The sequence below is a fragment of the Euprymna scolopes genome, chromosome 34 (assembly GCF_053919585.1).
Source record: "Euprymna scolopes isolate OS-2025 chromosome 34, ASM5391958v1, whole genome shotgun sequence".
NCBI lineage: Eukaryota > Metazoa > Mollusca > Cephalopoda > Sepiida > Sepiolidae > Euprymna > Euprymna scolopes.
The window spans coordinates 3,939,367-3,962,845 of record NC_136515.1 but is presented as its reverse complement, the minus strand read 5'-3'; the positions used below and the strand labels follow the sequence as shown (position 1 = coordinate 3,962,845).

The 23,479-nt window shown below is 36.6% G+C and overlaps 1 protein-coding gene across 1 annotated transcript in view; it reads right to left on the bottom strand.

Moving 5' to 3' along the window:
- Positions 1-23,479, bottom strand: part of LOC145259091 (ubiquitin-protein ligase E3A-like) — a 78,850-nt gene that overhangs the window by 28,912 nt on the left and 26,459 nt on the right. Inside the window, exons 3-4 of the mRNA XM_080116736.1 lie at positions 11,806-12,248; positions 3,813-5,044 (exon numbers count right to left, since the gene is read on the bottom strand). Of these exons, the coding sequence (XP_079972862.1) occupies positions 3,813-5,044; positions 11,806-12,248 (1,675 nt within the window). The remainder of the gene's footprint in view (positions 1-3,812; positions 5,045-11,805; positions 12,249-23,479) is intronic.

The window sequence follows — 23,479 nt, the reverse complement described above, 5'->3', positions numbered from 1 at the left end:
AAACATTCAGATTTTTTTTAATAGTATAGAGAATACTTATTATTTATTTTTTAAATGGAGAGTAGACAATGCATTGTGGATGCATTATCAATAGCTCCTGTAGTCTCACTTCTTCTAATGTGTCCCTCAGTCCTCAGAACAGTCGCCTGAAATGTAGGAAATTTTCAGTTTCTATGTCTATCCTTGTAGCCATGTCACTAATAAGGGTGCTGGAGGTAAACATTTTATCTGGTCTGGTGTTATCCGCCTGAGAGGCAGGGACCCAAACCTTGGATTAACCACTACGGAGGCTGTCCTATCAGCAAGTGCAAAGTACTGGGACTGCCATATTGTCATTTGGTGAACGGATTCTGGACTATACAGTAGCTTCTGGTAGAGTTTCTCGATGCTATATTAGTGGGTAATTGTTACGGCTTTACATTATGTGCTACAAAAAAAAAAAAAAATATATATATTTCTTATTTTTTTTTGTCTCTTACTTTCCCTCTCTGCCTTGCTCTAACCAAGTCTGTCGACCTGTTCCACAAATCCCAAAACTCCATCATGAAAAGTCTCCAGAAAAAATACATGATTAAACCCAGAACTCCAACGTAAACTCACATTACCATGTTTCCTTACACATCAGGGGTCTAAGTTCCAACCTTCCAGAGGTTGAAATCCAATTTCAGAAGACTAAACCAGACCTATTATTCCTAAGTGAAACTGGCATTGGACTAACTATTTCCCTAGATGAGTTCGTAATTAAAGGATACTCTAACTTAACATCCAAATCGGACCCCTAAGATCGCCATGGGCATGGAATATGTGCCTACATCAAAGATGGCTTTCCATGTGGTAGGGACATCTACAGAGAAGACCCTAATTTACCTTGTATGTGCTTCCGCGTTACACTTGCACACCACTGTGTTTATATTTGCCTTCTATCACCTCTACAACAGCATAGTTAAGATCTTTAAGAGCATATCTGAGAAAATTGACCACATCTTATCAGCTCATCCTTCGGCTAACATTCCCGTCTGTGGAGACTTCAATGTTCACAATATGGAATGGTTAGCCCACTCAAGCAAGACATGATGAGGAGAGGTTCTGTCACGATTTCTCCATTGCTTATGACCTCACTCAGATTGTTCACAAGCCTACCCATGTGCTCGACACAGACAGTCAGCATGCAAGTCTCCTAGGTCTTTTTCTCACAACTTGCCCTGAGCTTTGTTCATCTTCCGTTCTGTCTACACTGGGATCTTCTGACCACTAAGTTGTATCAGTTAAGATAAAAACAAAATGTAATGTCCTCAGACGTACTTCTCCATCGCACAGTATATTGATACTCTATAGCTGGCTGGGATAGCTTCAGTACATTCATATCAGATCTACTTCTGTGTTCCATGTTTAACAAACTGCGCGTACATGGTCCCTCTCTGGTGCTGCATGTGAGATGACACCACAAAAAAAATAGTGAAAAAATGATGACTGTGAGAAGTGTGAAGGGCCAACGTTGCCTTCACATTTTCGCCAAGTTTCAGAAAAATTTAATGGATGGAGCAAAAGTTATGGGGAAAAAGTGTCATTTTTTGCAATTTTGGGGCATTTGTGACCCCTTTTGAGCTCCTGGGAACGCCAAATCCCAGTGAAAATGGACAAACGGTGAAGTTTCACACCTTAAGATGTATATTTGAATTCAACATCATGGAAAACCACTATATAGACATACATATCAAGTTTTTGAGTAATATGAAAAAAGAGCTTCAAAAAGGCATTTTTTTTAGCCCTAAAAGTCCCAGAGGGATGCGAATCAGAATTTTGCCAAGGTCACACATACTGAATTTATATTAAGAACAATGGCCTTCACATTTTGGCTAAATTTCAGGAAAATCTAATGGATGGATCAAACGCTATGGGGCAAAAAGTGTCATTTTTAACCATTTTGGGACATTTTTAACCTCTGTTGAGCCCCTGGAGATGCCGAATCCCAGTGTATATGGATAATGGTGTAGTTTCAGGCCTTAACACATATTTAAGTTGACCACCGTGAAAAAACACTATATAGTCAGACATATCAAGTTTTTGTTGAGAAATATTAAAGAGCAACAAAAAAAAAAAAAAGAAAGACATTTTTAGCACTAAAAGTCCCCGGGGACGCGACCCAGAATTTTGCCAGGCTCACCCATACTAGAATTATATTAAGAACAATGGGCTCCACATTTTGTTTCAAAAGAATCTAATAGATAAGTCAAAAGTTATGGGGCAAAACGTGTTATTTTTTACCTCTTTTGATTGGGGATGCACTGTGTATTTTTGCAATAAAAATTTTATTTACTGTGCACATCTAATGAAATGATTTAATGAAATACAATTTGTGGCAAAATTTCAGGAAAAACTAATGGACGGTTATTTGGCAATCGTCTGGAATAAGGGACGCACAGACGCTATTGAAAACATAGGTCTCTCTCCGATAAATCGGGAGACCAAAAAGAATGTGTTCTTTATAGTATCAGACCTGACAGAATGGTTAATTGTAAGTATAGACCACTTCATACCCTCCAAACAATTCCAGCAAAAACTTAACAGCCAACCATGGTTCTCCCCAGAATGTTCTGCTGCCATTGTGTAGAGAAATCACTTTTTCCATTACTTCCAACGTAATAGATGTACTGAGACTAAAGCTGCTTTCAGGACTGCTAGCAACCACTTTAAAGGAGTAATAAAGAATACAAGAGTTGCATGCTCAGTCCGTTAAGTCCAAAGTAGCTGAGCAGCGCCTTGGTTCCAAGCTTTCTTCTTGATCTACATCAATGATCTCCCAAATCACATCCTATGATCATTCGTAGACATTTATGCTGACCATACTACCATCTATGGCCATAAATGACCAAGTTCTCTGTCCTCTGATCTTGAGCACGTGGTACAATTGGGAAAGAGTTGACTGGTTACTTTTAATGTATCTAAAACCAAGCTTCTATCTTTACATCATCAACGCTCTGATCCCCATCTGGCATCAATTGAAATGAATGGCTCTCGTCTTGGGGAGGCTCCATGTTTTGACAAGCTTCTGGGCTGAACTTTTACTCCTGATCTTAAATGGAACACGTACATCGAATCTGTTGCCAAGATCACTGGAAAAATGGTGGGATCCTTCTACCGCTTCAGTAGATTTCTTACTGCTGATGAAATTCTCTATCTATATAAAAGCCAGATACATCCAAGGATGGAGTACTATTGCCACATCTGGGCAGGAGCTGCTAGAGAGACCTTATCCTGTCTTGACAGAGTTCAAAATAGACTGTAGCCTAGTGGGGGATGCCCTTTTCTCTTCTCTGCAACCTCTTCCCCACAGAAGGAACATTGCAAGCCTCTCACTGTTTTACCATTATTTTCATAGCAAGTGCTTGTCTGAGCTCAAATCTATGGCCCCCCTCCCCTCGCCAAACTTTCAGGTACCTTAAAAAAATTGATTTTTAAGGGTATTTGTGTTTGTATTCTATATTGTTTTCATTGGTTGCCATGGCCGTTTTCGAGCACGCACAAAAAATTGAATGCACGTGTGAAAGATATACGGAGAAAATTATTAAAAACATTTTGCATCCAAACATTCTAATCTATTTAAATAATTTTATGGGTTTAAGTGATAATTGACCTTTTGACCTCAGATGGAATGGAGGGAAAATTTTCAATGTTCTGTTAACATATCTATTTCTATTAAGAAAAAAAGAGGTAGAAGATATGCGTAAATAAAGTAAATTAACGGAATATCTCAGACGTATATTGGTTTTTAAATAAAAAAGAAAATCAAACAAAAAAGAAGGTTTACTTACTGCAACAAGCGCGTCTTCAATGAGATGATCACGACGAACCCTTAATCGCAAGTACGGTACAGTCGGAGCTCCATGCACTAACGTTTGTATCAGCGAAGTCCTTCTCTCGTTGAGCATATGAATTCGGTTATCAAAATACATGACTGTGTGTTTTGAGCCAGTAGTCAACAGAAAACTGTGATTGACAAAAGAAAATTTGTTGCTGCTCTGCTCAGATTTATAATAAGAAAAGTCCGTGCCGACATCCAAGTACTCATTTAACGGATCATTCACAAAGTCTTCAAATGGCACCAAAGGTTGGCGACAATCGATTGGGGAAATGCCCAGCTCTTTGGCTAACGGATCTTCTATGGGTTGCCGCTGGTCCTTTGGCTCGGCAGCCACGGCACCAAGGAAATCGTGGAAATTTATATCTGTGGTATTCAGTTTTTTCTCTTCCTGGATCAACTCCTTGGAATCGCAAACGCCACCTAATATGCTCGCATAATAAAGAATTTTCATCACGCGAGTTGCGCCGGTTATGCCGCTATCATCGTTGACGGGGCAGCCACGTCCCCATTGGACCTCCCCTTTCATTACACGTACGGTTATTAGCTGGTGGAGAGAACGTACCATGCTTTGTAGACGCGTTGCTGGATATTTTGACCACACCTTGGCCAGTTTCACTTGGCTCTGCAAGGGCAACTGGCCAATTGTGCTACAAAAATCGGGGAACGCGTTGTCAATAAATTCAGGTTCGTCTAAAAATGGAATTTCCATGACAATTAAAAAAATATTTATATAGTTGCGATCTCTTTCTATCGGTTTATAGTTCCGCAATTCCACATCCAGAATTCTGGATAATGAACAGATTGCACGGATCAGGATCGTTTGGAATGGCAGTTCTGGAATTTCCATCAAAGCCGCTAGAGCTCTTCGTACTGAAGGGATGTCCACTGTTACGGAGTCAGGGTCCGTAGAATTCATCACAGTATTTTCAGCGGAAATTTCACATTTTTCCGTTTCGTCTTTGTTATCTTCCTGCTCGTCCATGTCTTTATCTAAATCGAGTTCCATCGCTCGGCGGGTTTCTTTTAATAAGGTCTCATCATCTTCATGACGAAAACTTAGAATGATGGAGTCCGGATTGTGAAACACAGCTCCGATGAGACGTATTAATTTTGACCAATCGTTATCTTTTTTGCAGTCTTTTATTATTTGAAGAAGTTTTTTCTCGGTTAAAAATGTTTTTACTGAAAAGAAAAGAAAATATTTTTTTAGTATGTTAGAACAAAAGAAAAAGAAAAAAAAAAAAGAAAAAGAAAAAGAAAGAAAAGTAAAAAAAAAGTAAAAAAAAGAAAAAGAAAAGTGAAAAAGAAAAGGAAAAAGAAAAGGAAAAAGAAAAGGAAAAAGAAAAGGAAAAAGAAAAGGAAAAAGAAAAGAAAAAAGAAAAAGGAAAAAGAAAAGGAAAAAGAAAAAGGAAAAAGAAAAGGAAAAAGAAAAGGAAAAAGAAAAGGAAAAAAAGAAAAGAGAAAAAAAGAAAAGAAAAAAAGAAAAGAAAAAAAAGGAAAAAGAAAAAAAAGGAAAAAGAAAAAAAGGAAAAAGAAAAAAAGGAAAAAGAAAGAAAAGGAAAAAGAAAAGGAAAAAGAAAGAAAGAAAGGTGCACTCTAGGTAGGTTGCAATACAATCAGTAAATCAATAAAGACAATTCATTATTTGGATTCTTCGGACGACTATTCTCATCTTGAATGTTAGAGACTGACTCAACCAGACAACTAGCGACAAACAAAGTTTGGAGTGCCTCTTTCTCCGCTACATGACAGTAGCACACACACAAACTGATTTACACTCGTCTTGTGTTGTTTTATCATAACACAATCATGAAAACGATTATCGGGTCAGATCACTCCTTTTTATAGATTACTCGGCTATTCATCCCCACCCCATAAATCTGAATGGAGGCTTCAAATAGCATTTTTGTAGGTTTTGATACAACTCAACTAACAATTGAATCCTACTCTCTCAGACCGTTAGTACTCAAACCATTATACAAAATATAACTTTATAATTGCTAAACTGGTTAGCTACTAAAGCGAATAAAAAATGGATTGACTGTAATCAATGACGATTCAAAGGCCATTTTTGATTGGTTACTACAGGGAGATGTCGGAGAGAGAGCCATTCTTTTCCCTAGATTACCCCACTTATCCTTGATCCTTACCTGATAATGGGTGAATATTTATTGATGAAGCCTAGAGTAAGACTACATTAAATTAGACCATTCCTGTCAACTGCGGTGTAATGCTGTTCTTGTGCAGGTCTAAGAGGTCCACTCTCCCAGGTTTAAGGGGTAGTTCATTGCTAATCATCTGAGGCGCCCTTGCCAGGGAATGCACTTTTTTGCAGGTCAGAATGCCCCTCCTTAGGGACACAAACTTTTTTTTTATTTTTATTTTTTTTTTTTTTTTACAAAGGCATCACCACATTATCAAGGCCCAGAGGCCACTCAAGGATAAGGGTTAAAGAGTTTACAGTAGAAATTGGTCAATATAGTAATCATTAGTAATGAAAATTTGGTAAATTTAATAACTTATATGGAACGGCTCATCAAGAACTTATTTACTTTAGACTTGAACACAACCATATTGTAGTCAGCCGGAAAGCAGGAAAACGGAAGACAATTCCACAGGCGTGCAGTTCTAAGAAAGAAGCTTTGTTCATGGAATCTACGTTTAGGTTTAGGCACAGATAAAGAGTGGGGGAAATTATTGATAGTGTTTACAGCTAGACGAGTGTTTCTTGTGAAAGTTTGGCGAGGGGGAACCATAGTTTGAAGCTCAGTTGAACACTTTCCATGAAAATAACGATACATCAGAGACAAACTCGCAACATCTCTTCTGTGAGATAGAGGTTGCAAGGAGGAGAAAAGGACATCTCCTACGAGGCTACGAAGTCTATTTTGAACTCTATCAAGGCAGGACAAGTCCTTTCTAGCAGCTCCTGCCCAGATGTGGCAACAGTATTCCATCCTTGGACGTACCTGGCTCTTATATAGATAGAGAATTGCATCAGCAGTGAGATATCTACTGGATCGATAGAAAGATCCCACCATTTTTCCAGCGGCCTTGGCAACAGATTTGATATACGTGTTCCATTTAAGATCAGGAGTAATGGTCAAGCCCAGAAGCTTGTCAAAACTTGAGGCCTCCTGAAGACGAGAGCCATTCATTTCAATTGATGACAAATGTGGATTAGAATGTTGATGATGTAAAGAGAGAAGCTTGGTTTTAGATGCATTAAAAGTAACCAGCCACTCCTTTCCCCATTGTACTACGTGCTCAAGATCAGAGGAGAGAGAATTGGAGAGAACTTGGTCGTTTACTGTCTTAGATGTGCTACCATAAATGGTAGTGTCGTCAGCATAAATGTCTACAAATGATGTAAGGATATGATTTGGAAGATCATTAATGTAGATCAGGAAAAGAGTTGGGCCCAGGATGGATCCCTGAGGGACACCGGCATTAATACTGTGAGCTTCTGATTTTTGCCCCTCAACTACTACTCTTATGAACCTATCAGAAAGAAATGATTTAATAATTGAGAAGACTTTTCCAGCTATACCATAGCTAGCGATCTTATGAAGTAAACCTTTATGCCATACCCTATCAAAGGCTTTAGATATGTCAAGAGCAATTGCCCTAGAAAGATTGCCACCGTCGAGAGATTTGCTAATCCTATGCGATATAACTGTAAGGACATCTGCTGTAGATCTAGCAGAACGGAAACCATATTGAGTGTCACTAAGAAGGTTATTTTTGTTGAGATGTTTGATTACTTCTGTATTTAACACAGATTCTAGCAACTTACTCATGACGCACAGGAGACTTATTGGCCTGTACTGAGAGGGGGATGAGCGATCTCCTGAATTCTTAAATACAGGGCATACTGATGAGATTTTCCAGGGAGATGGGAAACTATTCTCCTTAAGACAACGTTTAAACAGTTTTGTAAGTATGGGCGCTAATTCAGGTTGAAGTTTTTTGAGTACTATAATTGGAATACCATCAGGGCCAGTTGCTTTACTCGAATCAAGGTTTTTGATTAGCTTCGCAACATCACGTACAGATATACGTATATCACATAGCGTGTTTTCTGATACAGGAGGAAATATTGGGGGTTGGCGGTCTTGGTCGCAAAGGGTAGAATTAGCTGCAAAGTTCTTGACAAAGAGTTTGGCTTTGTCTGATGCTGACGAGATTACCTCAGGTCCATTGATAATAGTTGGGATGGAGCACACGCTTCTGTTCAGGATTCTGTTTGCTATTTGCCAAAACTGGTGGGAACCAAGCCGCTGCTCAGCTACTTTGGACTTAACAGATTGAGCATACAACACTCTTGCGTTCCTTATTACTTTCTTACAATGGTTGCTGGCAGTCCTGAAAACGGCTTTAGTTTCCATACATCTATTACGTTTGAAGCAGTGGAAAAAGTGATTTCTGTGCGCAATGGCAGCAGCACATTCTGGAGAGAACCATGGCTGGCTGTTAGGTTTTTGCTGAAACTTTTTAGAGGGTATGAAATGGTCAATACCTACAATTAACCATTCAGTTAGGTCTAATACTATAGAGGACACATCCTTTTTAAACATGGAATGCAGAGGTAGATCAGATATAAATGTACGGAAGCTATCCCAGTCAGCCTTAGTGTATCGATATACTGTACGATGAAGAGGTACGTCTGGGGACTTATTACATTTCATTTTTATCTTAATTGATACAACAGAGTGGTCGGAAGATCCAAGAGGTGACAGAACAGAAACTGAACATAGTTCAGGGCAAGTTGTGAGAAAAAGGTCTAGTAGGCTCGCATACTGGCCGTCATTATCGGGCACACGGGTAGGTTCCTGAACAATCTGAGTGAGGTCATAGGCAATGGAGAAATCATGACAGAACCTCCCCTCATCATCGGTCTTGTTTGAGTGGGTCAACCATTCGACGTTGTGAACATTGAAGTCTCCACATACGTGAATGTTACACAAACTTCTCAATCAATTCCGACCCTGGTGTCACATTTCTTACAGTGGGAGAGAACTAAACACCCCCATGAGTACGACTACATCAACCGAACCATGAAAAATAACATTCAAGATGATAACAGTAGTCCGAAGAATCCAAATAATACAAACTAAATTTGTATTAAAATATTTTTGAGATGAGGATTGTTAATTTTTATTTTTGTAATTGTTATTTTCACCTTAGTTATTATATTCACGATGTTAAAGTCAACTTCATCTTTTTTTCAGGCCCACCTTTCTGAATTAGATGCCTTGAGCTCTGTAGACTTTTTGGAATTTTATTAGGTCGTCAAGTGTAAAAAGATGCACCCAAATAAAGTCGAGACTAACACTGGATGAAACATTATAAATATAACGACTAATATGAAAACAGTTTGAATTATCATATTTCATTTCAGATCCATGATTCTGCAATGTCGTCTGAGAATCAATGATTGCAGCAAATCAGTTTCTCGATGGATCATCATCAGTTGAATGTCTGTTTTACATCCTTGTAGATGTTGGATCATCTGTGACATTTTGCCAAAAAATATTCTTCTCATGGAAAATGAACAAAATGTCAAAAATCGTCTACAAAACCTGTTGACAAGTGTCAACTGTTTAGATATTGATTCCTTGCTTGCTGTCTTTTATAAGGAGAAATATTTTTATGTTTGGATTCTCTAAATCCTATCACCAGTTATAGGCAAGAGATATTTTAACCCATCAGCAGAGATGAATAATCAGAGATGAATCAGCAGAGATGAATAATCTAAATATAAAATCTAACAGAATTTTCATTTTAGGTTTCAGTCGAATATTGTGTTGGCTTTCTATATTAGAATGACTTAAGATTTTATATTCACCGTCGGGTTGGGTTGAACCCAACATCCTGGATGATCCCAGACCATGCACGATGGTTTGCAACAGCCAAGATAGTGATAACAATCAGTTCTGGGGCCAGCAGCAAACACTGTAGACTTGTGGACTGGAGCTAGGTTCGATGTCTGCTTTGATGGTGTGTAACCAGGTTTTCAGATGACCTCCCAGACATCGTCACCAACCTTGGATTGGTTCTGGAGCTATTGTGGTGCGGATAAACTCTCCCAGGTTGCAGCACAAAGTGTGGCTGAACTAACAAAATCTTCAAGAGATTTTGTTGAGAGGTTGAGCCTGCATCGCATTTGAGTATTGTAGAAGAAATGGTGTCAGTAGACCCATAGAATTTGGTGGAGGCAGTATAGACTGAACACATCCAGCCTCCTGAAATCCGCATGTATTATCAGCTGGATCTTGTAACTGTCGAGAAGGATCATCTGCACAAGTGCTTGATAGAGCCATAAATACAATAAGTACATAAAAAGAAAATTCAATAAAAAAGCGATTAACGTTTCTTATTTTTATTTTACATTCATATCACAAATCATTACAGGTTTTATTTGAATTATTCAGACTACTGGTCTCATCTTGAATGATCTTCTCAAATTTCGACTCATAGCCGTCAGTTATGTCTACTCGAGCTTGGAAATCTGTATGGATTTTTTAACTTTTAACCTTTATTTAATCCACAGAATGTAGAATGTTTTCGTCCAGTCAGCCATGACAGAATCTAGAGTAATTTTTAATCATATTCTTAGCATTGTTTGAATTGAGGATCAAACCTTCAACCCACAGGAGACCCTCAGTTAAAACGGCTTATTAATTAGTATTTCATCCATTGCATCATAGGTTCACAAATTTGATAAGATGCATGGTGGAATTCATATGGCGTCATCCAACTAATACTCATTAAAGAGAAAGTTATAAAGACGGGGACCATTCTAATCTAAATCGGGATGGTTTTGTTATCCGTTTTGAGTGCAATAATAAATGCTGCGTATAACGAGATCATTTTGTTCCCTATTTTTCTTACTTTTTCCTAATAACGACACGCATTTGTCATCTAAAAAACATCAAAATTCTGTGTTTCTTTTTCTATCTTCATCTCTTATGAGTTTTAAGCATAAGCTGACATTTTTCAGATAAAATAAACAGATTGTCTCAGAAATTTCTTTCATATATTTCTTACGCCCACACCCTGAATTAGTGTATTCTAACAAATATCATCATTTCTGGGTCAATACCCTGTTATGTTTGATATCTCACTACGAAGAAAAGATTAGTAATAAGAATTAAAAAAGAAGGAATAATCGCACATGTTATAGAAAAGGGAAGTAAACACATCAAATTAAAACATCAAAAATTATTTTTTAAAAAAACGTTAAAATTAAAAAATTAAGTTCAACATTTAAAAAACATTAAAAATAAAAAAAAACGTTAAAAATTTAAAAAAACATTAAATATTATTTTAAATGTTAAATATTATTTTAAATGTTAAATATTATTTTAAATGTTAAATATTATTTTAAATGTTAAATATTATTTTAAATGTTAAATATTATTTTAAAAAAGTTGAAAACTATTTTTAAAAATGTTGAAAACTATTTTTAAAAAAGTTGAAAACTATTTTTAAAAAAGTTGAAAACTATTTTTAAAAAAAGTTGACAATTATTTAAAAAAAAAGTTGACAATTATTTAAAAAAAAGTTTACAATTATTTTAAAAAAAAGTTTACAATTATTTTTAAAAAAAGTTGACAATTATTTTTAAAAAAAAGTTGACAATTATTTTAAAAAAAAGTTTAAAATTGTTTAAAAAAAAGTTTAAAATTGTTTAAAAAAAAAAGTTTAAAATTGTTAAAAAAAAAAGTTAAAAATTGTCATTCTTCAAAAATTGTCAATAACTATTTCTCCAAAAATTGATTATTTTTAAAAAATTTTTGATTTTTTTTTTAAATTGATTATTTTTTAAAAAAATTGTTGATTATTTTTTTAAAAACTGTTCATTATTTGTTACGTGTTGCTATTTTTAAAAAAATGTTGATTTTTTTTTTTTTTAATTGTTAAAAATATGAAAAGATTACCTGTAGAAAACGTTTCACGATGAATAGGTACTTTCATACTCGATGTAGAAGGTTGTTCATCTTTTCCTCCCGTATCCATGGCTACCGGAGAGTTTTGTTGCGCAGATGAAGAGGAGGAGGAAGAGGTGGAACCGCCACTCATCTCTGTTGTGTTACTCCCAAGATTCAAGTCTTTACTACTGCCATAGTTTGGTACACTTGTCGTTGGCTTGTCTTCGTTTTCTGACGGCCACTTCGCTATTTTAGCAGGATGGGCTTCACATAATAATGCTTTCTTCTTAAACAATTGTAAGGCGTGCACCGCAAGTTGATTTCGTGTCCAACTTTTGTAGATGAATGAATTGCAGGATGCACAATTCTCATTGCTACAGTCCGTGTCACCACAGCCGTCGGTTAGCTGGTAATAATACCGTTCGATCAGACGTCTTGCCGCTGCACGCTTCCTACAAAGAAAATAAGAATTTTTGAGTTTAACGTTTCTGAAGTTTTTGGATGAGGATTGATTACTTATATGGGAAGCTTCCCAAAGAGCCCTCAGAACAACAGCAGTCACAATCTGCTACAGTGCTATAGAATACTGCACCTCAGCATGGCCTCCGAGCAACCACACAAGATTAATTGAAAAAAAAGAAACTATGAGAAATCATGCATATTATCTGAGGATGTCTGAAGTCAACCCCAGCACAATGGCTACCAGTAGCAAGCTCAATCGCACCACCCCACATAAAGGAGAGAAGAGGCAACTCAAAAATGAGCCAACATCACTGATGGACATAGGCTCAACAGAACGTAGACTTTTTTTTTTTTTTTTTACAAAGGAGTCACTGATAAGGCCTGGAGGCCACTCGAGGGCAAGGGTTAATGATGTGAACAGTTGCGTTCAGAGGGTCGATGGTGCCACACACTCACCCAGAATGCAACTGATAACTGCAGAATGTGTCGGAGTTTGTATTTTTTTTTGTGTTATTTTATTTTTTAATATTTGTGAACTCATGCGCACCCCCCCCCTCCCCGGCAGCCACCAATGTGAAAGACAACAACAAAAGAGAAAACAAAGAAAAAGACCTTGGAAACAGCATTGGGTTGGCATTTGTTGTTGAGCAGTGGGCAACCTGGTTTTATTACAAAAAGATAATTTTTTTTACTCGAGTGTCAGAGTTTATCAAAGGTCACTTAAGGATAAAATTTACACATCACAGTGATGATCAAAATGGTGGAAATTGGGTTTGATTATTTGAGATGGCTCAACAAGGACTTGTTTACATTGGACTTTAAAGCAACTTGTAATCAACTGGGAAGCAGCCCGACAGTATTGCGTTCCACAGACGGGTAATTCTAGGAAAGAAACTTTGTCCATGGAATTTTCGTTTAGTTTTAGGCACAGATAGAAAGTAAGGAAAATTGTTGATAGTGGTTGAAGCAAGATGAGTGTTAATTTCAAACGTATTACTGGGAATGACCATAGATTGAAGCCCAGTCGAGCACCTGCCATGAAAATAACTATAGAATAGAGACGACAAGCGACGTATCTATTTTATGAGAAAGAGGGAGTAAGGAGGAAAAACATTGTTTACTAGATTTTGAAGTCTGTTTTGTACCCTGTCAGGTAGAAAAGAGTACTCACAGCAGTTAGGTCTTACAAAACTCCATCGTAGGACATATTTGGCTCTTACATAAGTAGAGAATTATGTGGGGAGTGTGATATCTTCTTTTTTTTTACATAGGCATCACCACTTATCAAGGCCAAGAGGCCATTCGAGGATAAGGGTTAAAAAGTGTACAGTAGACAATTGGACAATATAGTAATCGTAAATAATGGAAATTCGGTAAATTTGTTAACAAGTGGAACGGTTAATCAAAAACTTGTTTACGTTAGACTTGAAGACAACCATATTGTAGTCAGCTGGAAAGCAGGAAAACGGAAGACAATTCCATAGGCGTGCAGTTCTAAGAAAGATGCTTTGCTCATGGAATCTACGTTTAGGTTTAGGCACAGATAAAGAGTGGGGGAAATTAGTGATAGTGTTTTCTGCTAGACGGGTGTTTCTTGTGAAAGGGGGACCATAGATTGGAGCTCAGCCGAGCACTTGCCATGAAAATAACGATAAAGCAGAGACAAACTCGCAACATCTCTTCTGTGAGAAAGAGGTTGCAGGGAAGAGAAAAGGACATCCCCTACAAGGCTACGAAGTCTATTTTAAACTCTATCAAGGCAGGATAAGTCCTTTCTACCAGCTCCTGCCCAGATGTGGCAACAAATGCACGTGAAAAAAAAAAAAGAAAAAGAACGATCCCACGAGATGTGCAGCACAAAATGAGATCTTGTGAGAGGCGTGGAGAACATTCTAAATCACATGGTTGACATCACGGCTGAAACAACGAGAAAATAAATATTGCTGCTACAAAGGAAAAGCGAGTTGGAGTTATTTCCTATTTTTTGTCTTTGCGATGGAAATCACACAATGCGTGTTGGTTCTGCGGACAACGTTACACATGGAAAAAAATTAGTTTATTGCAAGTCGGGTTAGCTCAACATGGGTTAGGGTTCTGCAGACATTTGCCAGTCTTAACATCACAACAAGGGGGGAGGATAAAAAACCGTGTTAAGAATGTGCTGCAGTATGGAGGTAAATGCTGCATCCTCAACCAGTCCTACTTGGCCGCTTTTAGTATAATGATCAGACGGGCATGCAATATTAGATCAGATCGCATCAAGCATATCAGCTCTGGCTTGCGAGACTGAATATGCCACAACTTCATGACTTAATATTAGTTTTGAGATTAGGATTGATAATTCGTATTATTTAGATTATTCGGACTACTGTTCTCATCTTGAATGTCATTTTGACAACGTTTCAGTCAATGTAACCTCTGACCTTCTTTAGGTGTATCTGCAAGGACCAGTGGCGCAGCGGTTAGAGTAATTGGAAAAATCAATTGTAAAAGTGACCTTCTCCTGAAGGTTGAAGGTTCAATTCTCAGTGTTGGCAACCGAAAAATACAATTACAAATTACTTAGCATCTCTATCTAGTCATGGCTGACGGAACGAAAGCATATTACCCTCGTGAAGTAAATGGGTTCCGTCTGAAATTCCATCCAAATTCATGAGTTCAACAAGATGTACTTAAAAAAAGGTCGGAGGTTACATCGACCGAAACGTTGTGAAAATAACATCGAAGATGAAAACGGTAATGTGAAGAATCCAAATAATATGAATTTTGTTCTCATCTTATTGTTATTTGCACCGTATAGATTTTACATTCTCTAATTATTTTCAAACAATCCCTTCGTGTATGGTATACAAACTGTGGTGGGTTTTCAAGTGGTGTCCTTTGGTGTTTGGTCTAGGTTTCTTGGAGCTGATGTCATAGTTGTTTCAGTGGAGCGTTTCTGTCCATCTTCTCTCAATATATATTGCTGTGACCACATATTGCTTTTGCTCAACGTTGTTGACAACGGACGATTCCTTTCTTTACATTATATGAATGGTGGGAGTTGAAATTTAGATATTGCCTAATGAAAGTTGGCTTTCGATATATATATGAATTATCAGCATGTCTAGAAATGATAATTTGTCATATGATTAACAACCAGGAAAGAACAGTAGTCCGAGTAATGCAATACATACTATTATTTTTATTTGGAAAAGCATTCATCCAAAGTGAGTTGAGTCAGCTCTATCCACCTATCCTCACCGGGATTTGAAGTGAACGATTGATCTTTAGTCAGTCACTGTTGCAACAGCAAGCGCCATAGATTCAGAGGAAAACCAAGGGTCCACGTCATTGCAAAATTTTTTTTTGTTCACCACACCACGTTTTTTTTTTTTTTTTTGAACGTTGTAAAAAAAGCCAGGTCGATTGCTTCATAGATGAATTCTCTAGGTTGATATGAAGCAGACGTCTTGTGAGGACTTTTCGGAGAGAATTAATTTTGGACGAGAAACATACTGTGTTCTTTGAGAGGAAGTGCCATCAACAAATACAAAGGATATAACATAGGCAGTGTTGATCGAAAGTTTTCAAACACTGAACGTCTTCCACTCTCATTGGACAAGATCTCAAGAACGGGATTTCAAAACTGAAAAGTAAATAAATTCAGTTGATGACTAATTAGAGAAACTTGAATGGCTACTGGAGAGAACTTGAGTGTCTAAGGCCTCTCTGTGCAGGGGTTTGTCAAGACAACCTAGCACGAAGATAGTTTTCATTACAAGTAAACCCTGACTAAAATACTAAAAAATCACATAGTATTCACAGACGAAATGAAATCTCCATACTATGGCTGACCCATACTTGTTTTTACGACGAATGGTGTACCTTCTCTAAATGATGTCACCTCAAGTAACAGCATGAAGCGGGATACTCCACCAGACTAGATGAATTTATGTCCTCGAATCAAGTAAAAACCAATGAGACCACAAGGCAGACATACAATAACATATTTAAATGGTCAATTGGGGAGAAGAAAATGGTTTTCAACTTCTTTACTAACTCGGTGTTTGAAACGTAAAGGAGAGCTTTAATGGAATTTTCAAATATCTGCGGATCTCATACAGAGATCAAGTGTCAGTCCCCAGAAGTGGTTCCCTTGATTTCTGAGAACTTTGATTGAAATAAAATGAAACATAGAATTATCCAATCAGTTTAATGATCTCGAGGAACACGAATCTGAAGATTCTACCTCAGATAAGTTTTGGCAAACTGTCAATCATGACTTCCAATTCATGATGTTCAAGACGCTCGGAACTACCAAGCATAAAAAAAAACAAAGATTAAAATTCAGGCCAAACAACTGAAATTGCTGAAAAATTGACAATTTCAGACAACTACGTTGTGAAGCTATCCATTCTATTCACGTTGATAGAAATACATTCTGGAGAACAGTGAGAAAAGGCATAGAACGCACCTCAACTTCCTCCGTTCGAGCACAAAGGCAGACTAAGTTGGTAACCAAACCATCTTAAACGAGAACGGCAATTAATCACCAATTTAATGAATGTCTAATCTGCTGGAGAAATCATTTGCTCGTATGAATAAGGTACATCCAACTCCGTATTGCTGCCAAACAATTCCCATGCGCTTGAAGAGGTTGGTGGCGTTACCAAAAATCTAAACAAATAAAGATGCAGGCGAAGATCACATCCCTGTTTAGGTCCTCAGAGTGCAAATATACTAGGGCCTGCGATCTATCTCATTATCAACTGAGTTTGAGCGACTGAAATACTCTCCCAAGATTGGAGCGATGCAACACTGGTACTGTTCTTTAATAAATATAACAAAGCGCCGCTGCAGTAATTACCATGGTATCAGTCTGATTAACGTGTTTGCTAAAATATTTAATTTTTCCGGGATGTTTCCAATCAGAACGTGACTCCAGGATGAGGCCAAACCAATGTAGATTTTCATCCGGATGCACAGATCAAATCTTCTTCCTAAACAAATCCTCGAACATTGTTGGTGCTTTCAGACAAGCATCTATTTCATTGCTGCATTTGTCTGTTGGCTGTCGCATCATCTGGAAGGTTATGCAAGCAGATTCCACCCAAACTTCTCAGCTGCTGCTTGTCCAGCATTATATCCCGCATACACAGTGAGATTTCAAAACTTTTTGAAATATCATCTTGCGTTTGGCATGGATGTGTTTTATAGGAGGAAAATGTTGTGCATTTCTCTCCTAATAATTACTTAAATAAACACAAGGCCAAACGACATTGCTTTTAACAAAACAATAATAAAGGGTTTATTTAGAAAAGGCAAGATTGTATCTCAGACTGAAGAGAAAAAAAGAAAGTGTAAGGAGTGAGTGAGAGAGGTCCGCGTATTGGTAGCTTGCTGACGTCTCTCTGGCAATCACAGCTGAGATCACAAAGGGCTAAAAATAGTCCTTAAGGGGACAGCTCAAATCAATGCGCCCTGCCAACTGATTGGTCAATGTGGCCAAATCACTTTGGCACCAGGCATTGATCCGCTTCTAGTAAATAGTTTGTTAACTGCTACATTCTTTCACCAACAAAGTTTCCGCAATGTCAGTGTTGGATGCAATTTTGATATCAAGGACTTAAATTATGCAGATGATGATATTGTGCTGATGATATTATGCAGATGATATTATGCTGATGATATTATGCTGATGATATTATGCTGATGATGATATCGTGCTGTTCAATCTGCAATTAATGAGTAATAATGTTGTAAAGTGCACAGTAGATTCTCTACAGTGTAATGTAGACTACAATATATTGTGAACTCAGATACTGCAAAAGGCATGTGAGCTTCTTCCCTATGCACCGTGATGGTTCCCCAATTAGAGCAGGCAATTGATTGATTTCACTGACTTTGATGACAAAAATATGGAAGTGTAAAAAATTCACTAATCATCATTCAATCCCGGGTAACATCGGGTCACTAATGAGTTTCATCGTTCTGTATTGCAGATTGGGTCATGATGAAAATGACAGCAAAGCATACTTTCTGCTGACAATTCCCACCCTTGGTTAAGATCTGCAATTACGTGCAGCACCAAAATAAGAATCTACCAAGTGGTGGTTTGGACACATTAAAAGGAGTGACTCTTGGATACAAAACTAGAAATGGACGACTCAAGAAAGTTGGATGCAAACAATCAACAAGGATGTTAGACAGTGGAATTTTAATGGAATCAATCCTTAAGACAACCAAGGCTAGAGAGAGATTGTTGGCCATCAGAAATAAGACAATAAAATGAACTATTTCTTCTCAGAAATTGTTCAGTGAAATTTATTTTAATGTGTGAAGAGAAAATTAAAATAGCCAGTGAGGCCTGAGGACATGTGTTGCATGGAGAGAATTGATATAACAATGATATGATGGATTTGTTATGTGGATTTTAAAGAGTTTAGATCTTATGATCTCAGAGGAAGATTGGACAGTATAAGGAGATGTGCACAACAAGATAGTCTGGCCATGTTGAAAGAATGGATGAGAGTTCCTCGGTTAGTAGATGTAGAACAGTTGAGACAGCATGGTCGGTTGGCATGAGAAAAGTCAAGAAAAAAGATGCAAAAGTCATAAGAATGGAGTTGAAAGAGGGATAAATAAAGACCTGGGCAGAGATAGGTTAGTTAATTTCTAAAGACCATCAAATATGAGAGCGTTATTCTGAGCACCAAGAATATATCTACTATTAAAAATGTGGATTTTGTTTTGTCATCTCGTATGGTTGTTTGTCTCCATGCACACTTGATGACATCACAAAAAGATGCCTTCATCCACTTTTACATAGAAATGTGAGACACCAGGAAATTTGTTATGACATCACAAAGGGATAATGTTGACAAAAACAGAAACTATAGATTAGACACTGCCACTGACCTTTGACTCTTCGGGTCACATTTAGTCTATGGTTTCTGTTTGTCAACAACGAAAAACTGAACTTTAAAGTTCAGTTTTTCGTTGCACTGACATTGATATTAAAAGCCTACTTTTTCTATTTGAAAATTATTAAAACAAACTTCCTAATTTACTCAGCCATGGATATGTGAGAGACTAAATAAAGGTCAACTAGTTCCAATGTGAGCACTTCTTTCAGCTTTTCGAACATCAACTTGCATTCCATGGTCCAGTTCCAAATCTTGTCCTTCCTAAGTGGTACGTTTAAAGGTGTCTGTGCAATATGTGCATGTTGGGAATAAAGGATTGGTAGTTGTTCGCCAAGCGTAAAAAACTTTGCAATGGTGTTATATGATGTGGCTCAGACATATTTTTTATTGCTATGGATCTTTCTACATCAGGCCTTCTACCGTTTTTGTCTATTATCTGCACTAAGTACTTTATTTCGTTGAGGAAAAATTCACATTTAGTGTTTTTAAGTGTGAAACCGTACTCACTTATCCTTTCAAATACCTGAAAAAGCATGTTTTCTATGCTGCTCTATAATTTCGCTTTTCATTAGAATATCGCCAAAGTATCTGATGGAAAACTTATTGAATTTGAACAGTCCCTTGCAAGTGGAAATACACAAAAGTTTTGAGCTTTCTTCTTCAATGGGAATTTGTAAGTACACTTCACTCAAACCTATTTTTGAGAATATTTTCCCTTCATTTAATTTAGTGAAAACTTCCTTAGGGCTGGGTAGCAGGTAGTAATGATACGTTAGTGCTGCATTCAACCCGCTCGAGAAATCTGCACAGACTCTGAGATCCTTAGATTTTTTTTTTTTTTTTTACATACACTGTGGGGGCGGCCCACTTGCCGTAGTCACCTGTGGTCAAAATTCCTGTTTTGATACGTCTGTCCAGTTCTTTATTGATCTTTTGCATAGAGGCAAAGGGTACGCTCCATTTCTTTTTGAAGACTGGGGTGACATGGTCTTGTAATTTGAACTCTGTCTCCATTTTTGTACAGTGGCTTAGTTTATCAAAAAAACATTGGGGAATGACTCTTTCAGGTTTTGCTTCAACTTTCCAGCTTCGGCTGTAAGGTTATCCACTTTGTTAGAAAAATCGCTAACAGAAAAGTCCCTGAGTTAATATTTTTGGATCCAGTTTGTACCAAAAAGGTTATTAGTGTTTCTTCACACAAACATCTTGAGTTTCAGTGTCTTTCCCTTTAATGTTATGAAATAACATTAAAGGGAATGTTTTTAAGAAATCCTATCATCTAATGTGTTCAGTTTGATCAGATTTCACAGTAATATATATGATGGACTCTCTTGTCGATTTCGACATATGAGCTTCCACCACAACAACTAAGTTGCTCGGCAATCCACACAGATGATTTGTTTAAAGTAGTGAAGGCTTTGTGTAGAACCAATCACACTTTTTAGTATTACTGCTAATCTGTCGGTGCAAATGCCTGACACAAAACTGAGTATACAGTAGACCACAGGTTCTTTTTACATCAGAGTTTCCTTCTCCTAGCTGCATGTCTTACCGAAATCTGAGGGTGCATCTCTCCCAGTGAATTAATGTGCCCACAGATACCAACCTGGAAATTTTTACAACTCTGCGAGGTACACACAGCACCTAGTCTTCCCAAATAGTCACCTATCTGGTACTGGCCAGGCTCAACATTGCTTAACTTTGGTGAGCTGGTGAGAACCGCTGTGTCAACGTAATTGTGTGTGTGCGTGTATACATGGTTTAAAGGGCAAACTTTAAATAGCAATACCAGACACCATAACGTTCAATGCTGGACAAGGCACACACTGCTACTTAATTTGACACTCAGTCTTTAAATCAGTAATAAGCACATTTCTCCTACTTCCATCAATATAAAACTTATATAAATGGATTCACAATAAAATTTACTTTAGAATGGTATTTTAATATTTCTGTTGTGATTTGTATATTTGAAGAAATTGCTATTTAAACCTGACTATTAACAACAAAACCTGGCAGCATAGCATGCCCGCAAATAAGCAGTCGGAGTGTGTTCACATAAATACTCGAAGCGGAAGTTGTATCCATCGACGTTTCTAGTTGTTTTAGCTAATCAGGGAAAAGAATTTGAACACATGTAGGTCTTTCCAGTCAAAAGTCAGAATAACTCAAAGTTAACGCTTTGTAATACAAAGATAAGTAATGATAGAAACTGTTTAATAGCGGATATATTAATTTCTTTTATCCTAAAATTTTAAAAGACTTGGATAAAAATTTTCTATGCATGAATCGATAGAAGTCGTGACAACTGTATATAAACATGAGAATTTTTGTGTGCCGAGACGCGCACAAAAAAAAATCTGTAAACAAAATGTTTGTCAACTAACTGACGAACATAAAGTATTCATTTTATTTTATTATTTAGAAAACATAAGTTTTAATTAAGGACAGAAAAAGATTATTTTTTTGAAAAAAGAATAACCGACAATGAACATTATTTTTTCTTGTTGTTGGGAAAATATGCATGCTTTTTTTAAGATGATTATGTGTAGTTTTAAGAGGGTTTCTATGCAATGATAATATGGGGAGGGTTGCCATTCGGACTTTGAATTAATTGTAGGGCTAAGGAAAATTATGTGTGAACATACTGAAAACTTGACAGACAAAGCTAACAAAAACAATATTAGAGGGGGGAGCGGTTAGTTTCACAAAAATTTAATGTAAAATAATTCACCATTTCCTGACCATTCTAACATTTAAGGACAGTTAACCAATTTATTTTTATGTGTATTTTTCTTTAAGGAAGGATCTATTTTTTGTTTGTTTGTTTTAGATGCTTATATGTGGCTTACAGAGGTATTTTGTTGGGGGGGGGCTTGCCACTCGAACTTAGTGTTATTGTTAGGGTTAAAGAGTGTTTTAGGAGGAGACTTGTCACACATAATTTGGATTAGAGGTGAAGTCAAAGAAAATTCGATAAATTTGTTGATTTCTATTTTCGAGGTTGAAATAGGCCGTTTATACTACGCTGGAGCAGGTTGTAAAAATATCTTTCGCTTAATAAGTAGAAAAAAAAAAATAACGAAATAAAAAGCTTCCTAATTGTAGTTTGATGTGTTTTCTAACTGCTTTTAAAACTTCAAGAATACTGATATAGATTTTGAGGGTTTGTATTACTATACACAGATTCAAAAAAACAAATATATAACAAATAAATGTTATCAAAAGCAAGTTACTTTTCTACCTAACTGGATAATTTTTTTAGTGTTTTTATTTAATGTAACATGTTTATTCAGCTTGAAAACAGTGTTTACCGATGTTTTGGAAAATTTTAAATGGCGCCCGACTCTCTTGAAACGGTAAGTTTGGGGAAAAGAGTTAAAAATAAAAAAGTAGACAAAATACTGCTAGAAACTCGCTCAATATATGTTACCGTAACATAGGCTGACATATATTTGGTGAGTTTTTAACAGTATTTTGTATAGTTTTTTTTTTATTTTTAACTCCTTTTCTCAAACTTACCGTGTCAAAGAGAGTCGGGCCGGGCGCCATTTTTAATTTTCCAATACATCGGTAAACACTGTACGTTTTTCGAGCTGAATAAACATGTTACATTAAATAAAAACACTAGAAAACTATCCAGTTAGGTAGAAAAGTAACTTATCTTGCCTTTGATAACATTTATTTGTTACATATTTGTTTTTTCACAACTTTTTCGAATCTATGTATAAACGAGATTTTGATACTTATTTTGATTTTGAAAAAAAACATTTGTGGCTGTTCGCAGTAAAACATTGTTTTAATTCGCTGTTCAAAACTAATTTAAAGAATAAAAGTGCATGCAAGCTATATATCTACAAAAGTTTATTTTGTTTTTTTAACCATGTTTTTAAATTTGACGAGAAATGTGAGAAATTGCAACAGATTCATAATGCCAAATTGGTTGGGATTGTTGTTATTATACATTCTGAAAACCGAATAGTTCTAAACTAATGTTATTCTGATAACAAAATAGCTCTAATTAAACATAAGAACATTTATATTCATATTTTCATGTTTTTCTTAATTCGTTCTTGAATAAAAATTAAAGAACGCGTGTTGTTTACACTGTGCTATTGCTGATTCTACAGGCTGGAGCTGCTGCTGCTTCTAGTAATACTAACTTAATTTGACCAAATTCGAGAAATAGAAACAATTTTTTTTTCGGGTAGGTCCTTTTAAATTATCAATTACCGCGGTCCTACTCAACATAAAATAATACTTTTAATTGATAAAGATAGTAAAAAGATTGATTTACTTACTACTGGGTGTCC